General features: G+C 40.1%; 1 protein-coding gene across 2 annotated transcripts in view; it reads left to right on the top strand.

The window, feature by feature from the left end:
• PLPPR1 (phospholipid phosphatase related 1) overlaps positions 1–13310 on the top strand; it is a 191191-nt gene that overhangs the window by 161414 nt on the left and 16467 nt on the right. For both annotated transcript variants that reach the window (XM_070430103.1, XM_070430102.1), the window contains one exon: positions 6044–6176. In XM_070430103.1, coding sequence (XP_070286204.1) covers positions 6044–6176 — 133 coding nt within the window. The remainder of the gene's footprint in view (positions 1–6043; positions 6177–13310) is intronic.

Genomic DNA, 13310 nt, shown 5'->3' with positions numbered 1-13310 from the left:
TCAAAACAATGTTTCTCTTTCTGTCTCTCCCCCTCCCTTCCACTCTCTCTTAAAATCAATGGAAAAATAAACTCAGGTGAGAATTAACAAAAACATTTATAAATAAAAATCCCCAGGACTGAAAGCTCTGAAGCCACTTAGACACTAATATTGGGACATGTGGAAAGAACCCTCTCCTCTTCCTCAGAGCAAAACTCAGAGAGGGGGCTGCCAGCCTCCGCTGTCCTTCAGGAACCCAGTGGATCAGTGCTGGGGTCCAGCCCCAGCAGGTCCAGGGATCCCCAAAGGTGTGGACGGAGTCGGCGAAGAATGAATGACATGGAAACTGGTTTCAGTTCATCAGCATAGCGAGGTTCTCCCTCCAGGATCTCCAGCGAAGTTCTGGTCAGGATCTCCAACCAAGTTCTGGTGCCATGTTCTCTCGCTAGGTTCTCCAGCCAGGTTCTCCAGGTTCTCCAGCCAGGTTCAGTCACCAGGTTCTTTAGCCAGGTTCTATCCAGGTTCTTTTGCCATGTTCTGTCTAGGTTCTCCAGTGAAGTTCTGTAGCAAGGTTCTGTCCAGGATCTTTTGCCATGTTCTCTGGCTAGGTTCTGGTTAGGATCTGACCGAGGGTCTGCTGAGGAGCTGATGAGGAGCTGATGAGGAGCTGATGTGGATCTGATGTGGAGCTGATGTGGAGCTGATGTGGATCTGATGATTATTGTCTTGTTACATCTATATTTATACCAGCGGATTTTAATCCTGTCAATTTCTATTACAAAGGTTAGGGCGTTTCTTATCTCCATTCCAGGGAGTAAAGATTATGTAGTATAACTACCTGCCTGGCACTTAATTAAGGGGTTGTATCCCCTCCCTAACCTCAGGGAAAAATCCCCACCTGGGGAAACAACCTTTCTCCGAGAGGTGACCTTGGTTAAAACACATGGCGCTAAAGGGAGCAAACATATTAAGAACAGTATGCTATATATGCCAGGTCCATTGAAACATATGCTGTGCAGATGTTTCTTTCCTGCAGCAACTGTGTCAAGCAGCAAGAATGGACCGGCTTCCGGCAGATCAGAACATCAGGAGTGTGAGGACTCAGGAGTAGGCTGCGTCTACTTTGCTTCAAGGGAAGAGAAACATTATCATTAACATATTCTAGGCATTAGGTCAGTAACTGGATATATAAGTTCCACGCTGGGCCTGGAGAGCTTAACCGACGGGCTGAGATTGAAGCCCATGATGTGATTTCAGTTTCCCTTAATCAGCCTCTCTTGTCAGCTCCTATCATAAAGCAAAGATGCTGGAGCTGCAAAGGAACCTTCATGGTCTTCTAGTCCAACAGATAAGAGCCTGACAGATTGACAGATCAGAAACTGAGGCCCAGAGAGGTTCAAGGTCAACCACCTGGTTGGAGCAATGCAGAGCCGGAGTCACACCATGGCTCCTGGCTCCAGGACCAAGGCCAATGATTTTTTAAAAATCAATTCCAACAGGCATACTTACCTAGGTAGACCAGGAAGCAAAGGCAACGATCATGCTTTGAGCACTTATAGATGTTTTGGCATATATTTTTTAATACTCTCAACAATTTTCTACAACAGTTATTACCCTCATGTTCAATATCATGAAAAAAAGGGGGGAAAGTGAGGCTTAAAAAGATTCAATTACTTCCCCAAAGTCACACATCAAGAGGGAAGAGAGCCGTAATTTCAACTTCACAGCCCACAGTCACAAAACAGCACTGACTTTGACCTTGCCAATTATCAGAGCTACACCTAGCATGTGTGTGCACCTAAAACATATATTCCAGTAATTCTAGATGCCCTTTTTAATGACAACTACATACAACATGGAGTGAATCCCTGTTACAATATAAAATTATAATACATCTTACAGTATGTATGTTTTCTGTAAACTGTTTATAATTTGAAATCTAAAAACTGTTCCCTAAATATTTTACATTTATATCACTTATTAATCACTCACCAGATCTCCTATAAAACATTGTGAAGAAATGAAGTCTAAAAGATAGCACACCAAACTGATATACTACATTCTAGGGTTATTTATTTATTTGCCATTTGGGTTTCCATATTTTAAAGACAACTTTATCAAGATAGAATCGTTACCTCATTACTTAAAGTATATTTACTGTTATCTAAATGTCTTTTGTCCCTTGGGATTATCTCAGGTATAGCTGGGGGGTGAGAAATGCACTAATGGAATCCATTTGCAGTTCATTCATTGCCAGATCTAGAGTTTGGCCTTGATGATTTCTCACCAGAGGGTGTTCTCATTTGCCATGAGTGATACGATGTTTGTCAGCTAACAATGAGAAAGGCCATAATAGGGCAGCCAGAATGGAACACATGGTGCATCCCACATGCCCCAGCTGCTCTCCGAACAGAGTGGTAGATAGAGGCAGAGTGTGTGTGGCAAAGATACAGATGGAGGAACCCAGCCATTGCCAAAATCAGAGTCATAAATCTGACACAATGTGCTAAATGGCATCCAACGTGGGCTGGAGGCCTGGCAGGAAAGGAGACCCCTTCCCCTGATCAGGAAGGATCCTCCCTCTCCCTTTCTCCAAGCAGAATCAGGCCCTAGATGAGACAATGGGATCCAGTGGATGGAGAAATAGCACCCTATGTGTGGTCAGGAAAATGAACATCCATGAAGCCCACTCACTGGGACCGAGAGCGAGATTGTTTCCTGTCAGCCTTAACTAAACACTAGGAAGAGCTTCCTAACAAAGTGTAAGATGACCCCCCTTCCTCCCTCCCTTCCTTTCTTCCTCCCTTCCTTTTGTAAACATTCATTATCACTTAATATATACTAGGCATTAGGTCAATAACTAAATATAGAGATTAGTATAGATATCCTTGCTCTGATTTTTTTTTTTTATGTTTCATACCTCAATTGTGGTTTTAATATTGTTGGCTATTGATAATATTTTTTTGTGTGTGCTGCTAATCACTTTGACATGAGAGTCTTGAGACATTTCACTTGTGGATTTATTTGAACCCCATACCCTTTTGCCTAAGTTCTATTTGGCCTACTATACCTTGAAGTGATTTTGTTTCAATTTTTTTATGTACTTTAAAAATATATACTGATTGATTGATTTCAGAGAGGGAGAGAGAGATAGAAACATCAATGGTGAGAGAATCATTGATTGGCTGTCTCCTGCACAACCTCCACCGGGGATCGAGCCCGCAACCCAGGCATATGCCCTTGACTGAAATAGAATCCTGGACCCTTCAGTCCGCAGGCTGATGCTCTATCCACTGAGCCAAACTGGCCAGGGCTGTACATGTACTTTTTAACAAGAATAGGTTGTGTATAGATTTTCTCACTTATCTTCTTGCATTTTTTTTTAATCCTCACTTGAGGATACTTTTTCCATTGCTTTCAGAGAGACGGAGGAAGGGAGGGAGGAAGGGAGGGAGAGAGGGAGGGAGGGAGGGAAAAATAGAGAGAACCATCCATGGGAGACAGCCACATCGACTGGTTGCCTCCCACACACACCCTGACCAGGGGTGGGGAGCGAACCACAAGCTAGATAAATGCCATTGACTGGAAATTGAACCCATGACCCTTCAGTGCTCAGGCCAACGCTCTAACCACTTAACACACCAGCCAGAGCCATTTTCTTGCTTTTTTGCCCTCTTGCACGAGTAGTAGAAAGCTTCAATGAATGTAGAACTTCTAGAATTTGCAGAGCTCTTTCCTATACAGTAAGAATGTTTTCATCTTCTGAAATGGCTGTGGCAAGCAATGCTTTTTTTTCCTCTTATTTTTCCCATGTTTATCACTCTCCATCCCATTTCCCTGATTTATATTTTAATCATTTCATGACATTACATGAGATATTTATTAGTTTGTTTGTGTCACTCCCCTAACCCCCACAGATGTGTCTCCAATGTTAGGACAATTCCCTCTCCGAAACTGGTGAATGAAAAATGAATCTATAAGTAAATCTAGTTTGAAAAAGATCATTTACTATGTGTTCCTTAGTCCTTGGTTTTTATTTATTCTTAAGCAATACACCACTAATTGCATGTTGTCTAGTCCATATTAGGAATTTCCTGCAGTGTTCATCTTCAGAGAAATTAAGGTCAGAGGGTTCTATCCATAAGAAGATCCTCTAAAAATTCAATGTTTTATTTGTTCAACAAATATTAAGTCTACTACATACTGGTCCTGTTCTAGGCACCATATAGGGAGGGCAAAAGTTCTTCCCATAAGGACATCATAGTCCAATGAAGAGGGACATACAAACAGTAATTGTAGCTAATTGGCTAGATGTCAGGATAGAGATCTATATGATGTATTGTGGGAGCAATGACAAGACAGGGTCTCCCTTTTCCCGAGGGGGCCTGACAAGGCTTTGAAAAGAGCAGTGACATTTCCAGTGAGTCTGGAAAGATAAATAATAGAAATCACTTTTCTTTTTTTTATAATCTTCCTCATTAAACCTATATTCCAAAAGACCTTCATTACTCTGACATGCTTAATTCATTCAACATTGATTAATTACCATGTACCTTCCACTGGGTTAGGCCCCTGGGATGCAATAGAGAATAAGAGAGGCATGACATCCCTTAACAGAGAATAACAATAATAATATGTAATTATTTGCGATAAGACCTAGAAAGGAGAAACACAAGGTAAGAGATTCATGTACAACAAGAATGCCTGAGCTAGTCTGTGGAATAAAACTCCCTCAAGGAAATACTATCCCCTGTATCCGAGCATCCATGAATTTATCCCCATCTGTTCACTAAGATAAAGAAGAGCAATGCAGTTCCATCATGAACAGTCGGGACAAACAAAGCCCCAGGGCATCTTATTTTGGCAGCAATCGGTCTTGGGGGCAAAGAGGGAGGACTGGGTTCTTGAAGCCATTCAGGTATTTTTACACGACAGAGCTCATTAACTCGTTGTTAATTCCCAGGGGTGTTAGGCCCAGAATATTTCAGCACCGGCCAAGGTGATCCATGCTGGCCCATTGTTAGCCTGTCTGACCCTGATTTCTGTCTATTCCAATTGGCTTCCCACCCGTTCTGACTGCCTACAGTTCTATTTCTGCTATTACTAGCCTTCCTTGTACTTTCGTGTCCTATGAGTTTTTCAGTGATTAAGGCATATTGCATTTAACTTGTTTTGTTTTCTATGTTCTCATTGTTAAACACAAATTCAACAGATATTTTTACTGAGTCACTAGCGAGTAAGAGTGTAGTGGTTAAGAGGAAGAACGCTGGAGCCTGGAGCCAGGCTCTCCTGGCTTCAAAGTTAGGGTTTGTGACTTACTAGCTATGATGACCGTGGACAAATTATTTAACCCCATATACCTCAGGGGTCTTAGCTGCACAACCAGGGTGACCGTGTCTATTTAGAGGCCATATCCCAGAGCTGCTTCAGACACAGTCTGGCTGTGTGTGGCCAAGTCCCCGAGACTTTCAATTTCCTCACTTGTAAATGGAAAGGGCAAACATCTATAAATGATTCCAATTTTAAAATTCTATAGTTTAATTTCCATCACCCATGTGCCATTCACGATATTGTTATTTGTATTCATCTAAACAGTTTAGAGGAGGAGAAATATAGCTCAGGCAAACATTCAAATAGGCTTTATCATCTCAATAAAGGTAGGATTGCATATCACGAAGTAATAACTTATTGTGCTGTGTGCATATAGTGCCTTGTTGGGAACACTTATTTCTCAGTATTGCAACTCACATATGGAGTTAAAAAAAATTCAATCCCAGCATGAATAAACCTTGTCATAAATTCTATTACAATTCTTTATTTTAACTGATGTTGTATGACCTTACAATTTAATATTATAGTCTGAAATTGATCTGAGGTTAATTATTGCTTTCTCTAATACTCTCAACAAGTTCAAATGCAAACTATTCTTTAACTCTCCACCTCCCCAACATGATATCTTTTAAAAGGATTCTGGAGCCTCAGAAGCTCTCTGTGTTTGTGAATTCACTGGTCTTTTTTATTAACAGCTCTCCAATTTGACATTTCATACACATTCCTTCTGCAGATTTTTATTGGTGAGATATCCATGTATTTCATAAAGTCAACCCGAGAATCTCTGATTGCCCAGGAGAAAACAATTCTAACCGGAGAATGCTGTTACCTGAACCCCTTACTCCGAAGGATCGTAAGATTCATAGGTGAGTACAAGAGCATGCTGAACTGAGTCACACTTATGGGTAAAACCTACTCAACTTAGTAAAGACAAACCCACTGGAGCCAGGTGCTTTGAGGCTTTTACCGAGTGCAGACACTGAGCCTGATCATAGCGCCAAGTCACATTTTTGATCCTTGAAGCAGAGTGGTACTTATTTTAACAAAATAATGCTTTTGCTACCAAGGATGAGAAGAAACTTGGGATTCTAATAGATTTCTGGGAAGGCTAAGTTGATAAACCTTGCTTCATAGTGATTTGACAATATATTTCAGTGGTCTTAAAAAGAACTGTTATTTTAAACCCAACATTCCACTTTAAAGTATCTGTCCAAGGGAAATTATCAGAGATACAGATAACTTTTTATGGACTAAAATTACTTTATCATAATATAAATTAGAAATATCTAATAATACAATTTTTAAAAATAATGCTACCATGATAAGTTGCAACCTCAGAAAATGGTATTTGTAAAAATTATTAATGAAAGGAGAAATATTCAGGGTACAATCTTATGTGAAAAAAAGTCAAGACACTATGAATCTATAATTATTTCAAAATAAAAAGGATACCACGTTATGTAAATATATGTATGTGGTATGTGCATATGTATTTGTGTATGTGCATCTCAGAAAAAAATTAAAGGGAAATGTGCTCAAAGTTAACTGTTGTCTCTTTTGTCTTGTAGGATAATGGGTGAATAATTTTTATTATTTGCTTTCTGTTGTTCTGTATTTTTCAATTTTTATCATAAATATGTATAATTTTAAAATAAGGAAATGAGCTAAACATTATATTTAAAAAAGAGAGAGAGAGGTGGCAAAATAAAGGCTATTCAGAAAGATGGCCCCGTTCTTTAACATCATCTTCAACGTACAAAGCACTGCTGAAAGTGGTACCGCAGGTCCCCATTCCTTGTCTTCTCTAGTCTGTGTGGCATAGACTTCAACAGATAGCCCCTCACCCCATTCCACAGGTCCAAATTCAATGTTAAATGAGAAAATGACAAGAATAGCAAAGTCAAGGGGAAAACATTCTAATTAAGCCATCTCCTCCTGTAGATAAATGTTATTGTGTTGACCTTGACAGGGAGGATTGAATTCCTTGGATTCACAAATCCAACAATACATTTTTTCCCAAGGTTATCATTATTAGATGTCCCACCTCCCAGGCATTATGTATAAACTCTCATAACTAAACTCCTCTACCCATTTCTAAACCTTGTGTAACTTATTAAATTTCATGTACATGATGTGTGAAGGAAGGAAAGGAATTGACTGAACTAACAAATTTGACCAACATTTTACAAAAACAAATGTAGTCAAATTAGCAACACCTATTTGGATGTCTCCCTTTTCTCATTTCTTCACTCTCCTTCCCTTCGCTTATACCATTTCCTTTGGTATTGCATGACATTGAAGAACAATACAGAGATTTAAATTCTCAAAAGATAAGCACCTATATTTTGCTTTTTCAGTAGCAAAACAAAATAAAGAAGTCACATTTTCCCCAAAATTCATGAAGATAAGTTGAGTTATATCCTTTTCATACACAGATATACTTGAATAAATATCTTCATGTAAATATCAATTATTCAATAGTAACTTTTTAATTGAATATTAAAAAGCATTAGAATTTGCTGAGGGTTTTTGGGTTGTTTCATATAGAGGGAAATAAACTAACTTTCTCTTCCTGAATAACTACCTTTTATTTTTAGTTAAAGAAAGAAAATGGATCCAAATATGCTAAGATTAGACTGTTAGCACCTAAAATAGCCTGTTACCCAGAAGCTATTTATTGTTGGCTTTTCATTTGGAATCACATAATTGCTTTATTATTACTTCTAATAAAAACTTAATTAAATTCCAAGCAAGTCTTCTGCCATTTAGGTCAGGTCTAAGGAATTGGTAGCACTGGGCAGAATAGAAAGTCTCATGGTAAATAGTTAATTCATGTAACACTAATTAATTGCCATAAATTAAGTGTGATGTAAATGAAGCATGAATATTTTAAATGCAGTTTCAAAGGTCATAGTATTTTATGGTTATAAGAATTGATACCCTGAGACAAGCCTAATGTTAGCCTTTTCAAGAACTAGAAAATCCTTCTCAGTTTTGAAAGTCATTAAAATGTACTTTATCTGAAAAGAGACTTTATTTGATTCAATCAATCCATTTCTACTTGCATTTACTTTCTATACTTCAATTATAGAAACTTGGAAACTGATCATATTCATTCAACCTTGAGTGAATAATTTGTTGGGCATGTATTATACGTTAGGCACTGATTAGGGTATTAAAGACATATTAGTGAACCAAATAGAAAGAGATTTGCTCCTCATTGAATTTATATTCTCGTGGGAGAAACCAGACATTAAACAAATAAGTAAATTATAGCGTTTGTTGGAAAAGTGCTATGGGGGAAAATAATAATGTAGAAAATGGAAATAAGGAATTTGTGGAGACAGATATGCAGTTTTATTTTTTTTTTTTTTTTTTTAAATATATTTTATTGATTTTTTACAGAGAGGAAGGGAGAGAGATAGAGAGTTAGAAACATCGATGGGAGAGAAACATCGACCAGCTGCCTCCTGCACATCTCCCACGGGGGATGTGCCCGCAACCCAGGTACATGCCCTTGACCGGAATCGAACCCGGGACCTTTCAGTCCGCAGGCCGACGCTCTATCCACTGAGCCAAACCGGTCCTGGCAGATATGCAGTTTTAAATGGGGTGGGAGAACATGTTTTACAATGAGAATTGTCTAAAGGTGGCAGTGACGTCATAGGAGGACAGGGACCATCCCAGCCAACCAGGTGCCCAGGGAACTAGGCTAGCTCCATGTGCTGATTGAGGAAGCTGAGCCTGGTGGGTGCTCTAAAAGTAATTTTCAGTGCCCAGGCACCCAACTTTAGTTCTGAGACAAGAGGAGACCTTAAAAGAAAAATGTCAGGAGCAACCCAGGTGGAGATATTTCTAGACTCAGCAGCAGGAACCGGAGTTGAAGAACACATATATCGATCAGGTGGAAAAGCCAAGATGGATCTTAGGGGAAGTAAATGGAATCTCAGCATCCAGACTCCATGAGTAGGCAAGCCACCAGACTTTGAGACTAAGCTGTTGGTTACTTCTGCCTGGCCTGGCTCAGAGGTTGAGCATCAACCTGTGAATCAGGAGGTCACAGTTCAGTTCCCGGTGGGGCACATGCTCAGGTTGTGGGCTCAATCACCAGTGTGGGGTCTGCAGGGCCAATCAGTGATTCACATCATTGATGTTTCTATCTCTCTCTCCCTCTCCCTTCCTCTCTGAAATCAATCAATCAATAAATATATATATATATATATACACACATATATATATATTTATATTTATATTTTTTTGTCCTAGCCAGTTTGGCTCAATGGATAGAGTATCAGCCTTCAGACCGAAGGGTCCTGGGGTTCGATTCTGGTCAAGGGCACATGCCAGGGTTTTGGGCTCAATCCACAGTAGGGGGCATGCAGGAGGCAGGCGATCAATGATTCTCTCTCATCATTGATGTTTCTATCTCTCTCTCCCTCTCTGAAGTCAATAAAAATATATTTATTTTAAAAGATGTTTGGTACTTCCTACTACATATCAGGATTGGCCCTGTAGGTGGAGATCAAGGGTGCAAGGAGGGGAGGTACGCTGAAGCTGGGAGCCTTAGTTGATCTAAAAGGCATAGCCAGGATTAGCCTCTGCTCAAGGCCCAGGAAGTGTGATGAGGCTATTTGGGGTTACTCTGCTCAGTGCGGAGAACAAATCTCACTTTTGAATGACATTTAAGAGAGAAAGCACTGAGTTGCTGTCCTTAGAGGTGGGAAGTAAAGAAGATATTCTTGTTGAGACTTCTTTTAAAGTCACAAAAAAATTATTTAATTTTATGCTCCAGGGAAGTAGAAGTATATTTGTTATTTCATTAGTAAAAATATTTGGGGGTGTTTCTAGTGGATTACTCACCAACTTTATTAAGTAGTTATCCTTCATCTTCACTTATGATGATGAATAGTTGTAATATGACAAATAGAGTTATTTTTTAATATCATGAGTATAATATTAAATGTGTTGTTTGAAATTGTTAGAATTATAGGGTTCTTGTCTCTTCTCTCTGTTTCAAAACTATTTTTATAATCAACTTATTTAAAATACTGAGGGCATCTACTTTCCTCAGATATAAAAATAATAACATCTATATATAGCTCACAATTTACAAAATGTTTTTATAACTATTTCTATGATTTGCATAATAAACCTGTGATATAAAGTAACTGAGGTTCAGATTAATTAATTTTTTTAATATATTTTATTGATTTTTTACAGAGAGGAGGGGAAAGGGATAGAGAGTTAGAAACATTGATGAGAGAGAAACATCAATCAGCTGCCTCCTGCACGCCCCCTACTGGGGATGTGCCCGCAGCCAAGGTACATGCCCTTGACCGAAATCGAACCTGGGACCCTTGAGCCCACAGGCCGACGCTCTATCTGCTGAGCCAAACTAGTTAGGGCAGATTAATTAATTTAAATAAAACCTATAATTAGAATTAAAACCATGTCATCAAGACAAGTAGACTGCTGTCAGTCTTGGGTGTTTTTGTGAAGTCTAGAGACCACCAAGACCATAGAATCTTGAACTTATGAAATTAACTATCCAAGGAACTGATACATTTAATTCTGTCAGAAACTTCTTTTTGAAGCATAAGATAATATTTGATATATATAGATCAATTTACACCAATGGTGTTTATATTACACGATTAAAAAAAAAAGCTGATTCCTTGCCAAGGGATGAGAAAAGTGCCTCATTCAGTGATTACATATAGATATCCTGTCATATTCTTGGTGGAAAATTGCTGGCTAAAAATTCGGGGAATTTTTGTTCGGTTGTTCAAGGCAATACATTCATCAAGGGCATGCTCTAAATCCTCCCATCTTCTCAGTGTGTGTGTGTGTGTTATCAAGCATACAGAGCTAAAGCGCTTTTTTCATGGCCTAATGTCTACCCATATTTTTTAAAGTACATTAAAGTATAAGCATAGAGGGTAATGATTAAATATATGGATTTATACCCATACTATTTAGTTTCTAATCTCAGCTCTGCTACTTGTTAGCTGTGTGAACTTGGTCATGTTATTTGACCTCTCTATGCCTCAATTTCTTCATTGGTGAAATGTGGAAATAATAATAGTGTCTACCTCATAGAATTGTGGTGGGGATTAAGAGCAGTAATACTTTGAAGTATTTAGAACAACACCTAGTACATACTAAGCACAGTGTATTAACTTCCATTATTTTATCTTTATTATTGCTATTTTCTAGTATCCATGGCAGTCCTAATCACACATCTCTCCAGCTCAGTATGTCCTTGCAAGAAAATGAGATGGACATGGTAACTGCAGATAAGCAATCTTCATTAGGAAACTTCTCGTGTGAATAAGGCGTGTTAAGGAGAAAGCATTTTCCTATCTTCCCATCATGCTAATCAGGCGCCCTGTTGCTCTCATCCCATGCTGCATGTGAAACTTCTCTGATGGGATGTGCAGGGCTTCTGGGCTACACCTTGAGAGGCACAGGATTTCCCAAATTATTCTGGAGATTGCTATCGTCCTTCCCCTGGAATTTGACAACCAGCATGAGGCAGGGAGCATGGGAGTGGCCCTTGACTCCTGCAGCCAGATCAGGAGGGCTCTCTCTCCTCCTTGGGTGGGTGACATCCTCAGCCAAACCCTCCCCTAGCCTAGAGTTGATCTTGAAACCCAGTGGTCTGGTCCTCCAGACCATGGCTCTTGGTCATCACAGCCAAGCATCTTTGGAATTCCAAAGAAACAAAGCAACAACAATAAGGCTGGAGCCCACAGCTTTAGACTTTTGTGTCTCCTGTAAATCCATTCAGAAACATAACCAGCTCCTGGAGCAGGAAGCACCACTGGGAGCCGAGCCCTATGGTAAATAGAACCCACAAGGAGGAAGGGTGACAGGAATGAAAAAAGTACCTGTTAAATTTTCAAAAATAGGATCTCACCAAAAAGCTTTTAGACACCAGTTTTAGGGCACCTAAACATGTTTAAAACGCCTTCAAATAATACCTTGCAATATAGGAGACCATCCGTGGTGTTCCGGCTGACTCGGAGGACAAACACAGCTATTTTTAGCTTCTGAGGCTTGTAAAATACACAGAAGGAGCTCAGAGTTGAGCGCCAGGCATGGCTGGCCTTTCTTACAAAAGCGCCGTGGGATCTGCCGTTGTCTGTGAATCACCGGCGCTGCAGGTCCCACCGCCCTTTGTTGGCGTGGCCTGTGCCAGGTGGGTGTTAACCAGCCTGCTGCCGTGCCCTTCTGAGGCTACATCAAATGCACCAGAATGAAATGTTTGGGCAGCGGATGCTTGTTAAGCCGTCAGGAGAGGTAGACATAGTCCAGGGGAAGCGGAGGAGAGGGGAAAGCAACTTTCAGCAATGTTATCGCACGACAGCCAAGAGAACCGGCTGTCACCGTCACCGTGGCCACAGAGCTGGCACTGCAGACACGAGCCAAGGAGCCTCGGAATCCTCTGTCGCAGAAAGAACGAACCCGCCCTCATTGGAAGCACTTCTGACAAATACAATGCCAGAGGAAAATGCTGTCACTTTCCCCTTTCAAATCATAAATTACCCTCGTTTCCTGGAAAAGAATGTCTAGACGGACTTACCGCCCCCTCGAAAGAGCCCCAGACCTGCTCTTGGAGAATCCTGCTTGAAGATGGAAAAAAAAAAAAATTCTAACCATTCAGACTTGCAGAATGTAGGGGTGAAAATTGCCACGAATGATCAATGAGCGCCTGCTCTGGGAGGTCAGACCCTGCGAGGGTGAGCTGGCTGACGCTGTTGAAAGAGCCAGTTCTCATTGTGAAAATGCGAATCCTGGCAAAGCCACAAAAAAGAAAATTGTAGCAATCAATACAGATCACAGGGAAACCGGATGAAGCTTTCAGCCACACCTGTCTCCATTCTGCTATAATGGATTAACTTTCGAGTGCTGAGATCAGCACAATTTGCAGATTCAGGACATTGAATATGGGAGTCAAAATTGGGTAGAACTTTAATTGAAACGATAGCAGACCCTTG

Source organism: Myotis yumanensis, unplaced genomic scaffold, assembly GCF_028538775.1.
Source record: "Myotis yumanensis isolate MYYU_CA2020_CCGP unplaced genomic scaffold, mMyoYum1.0.hap1 SCAF_12, whole genome shotgun sequence".
NCBI lineage: Eukaryota > Metazoa > Chordata > Mammalia > Chiroptera > Vespertilionidae > Myotis > Myotis yumanensis.
This window is presented reverse-complemented; position numbering and strand designations above follow the sequence as displayed.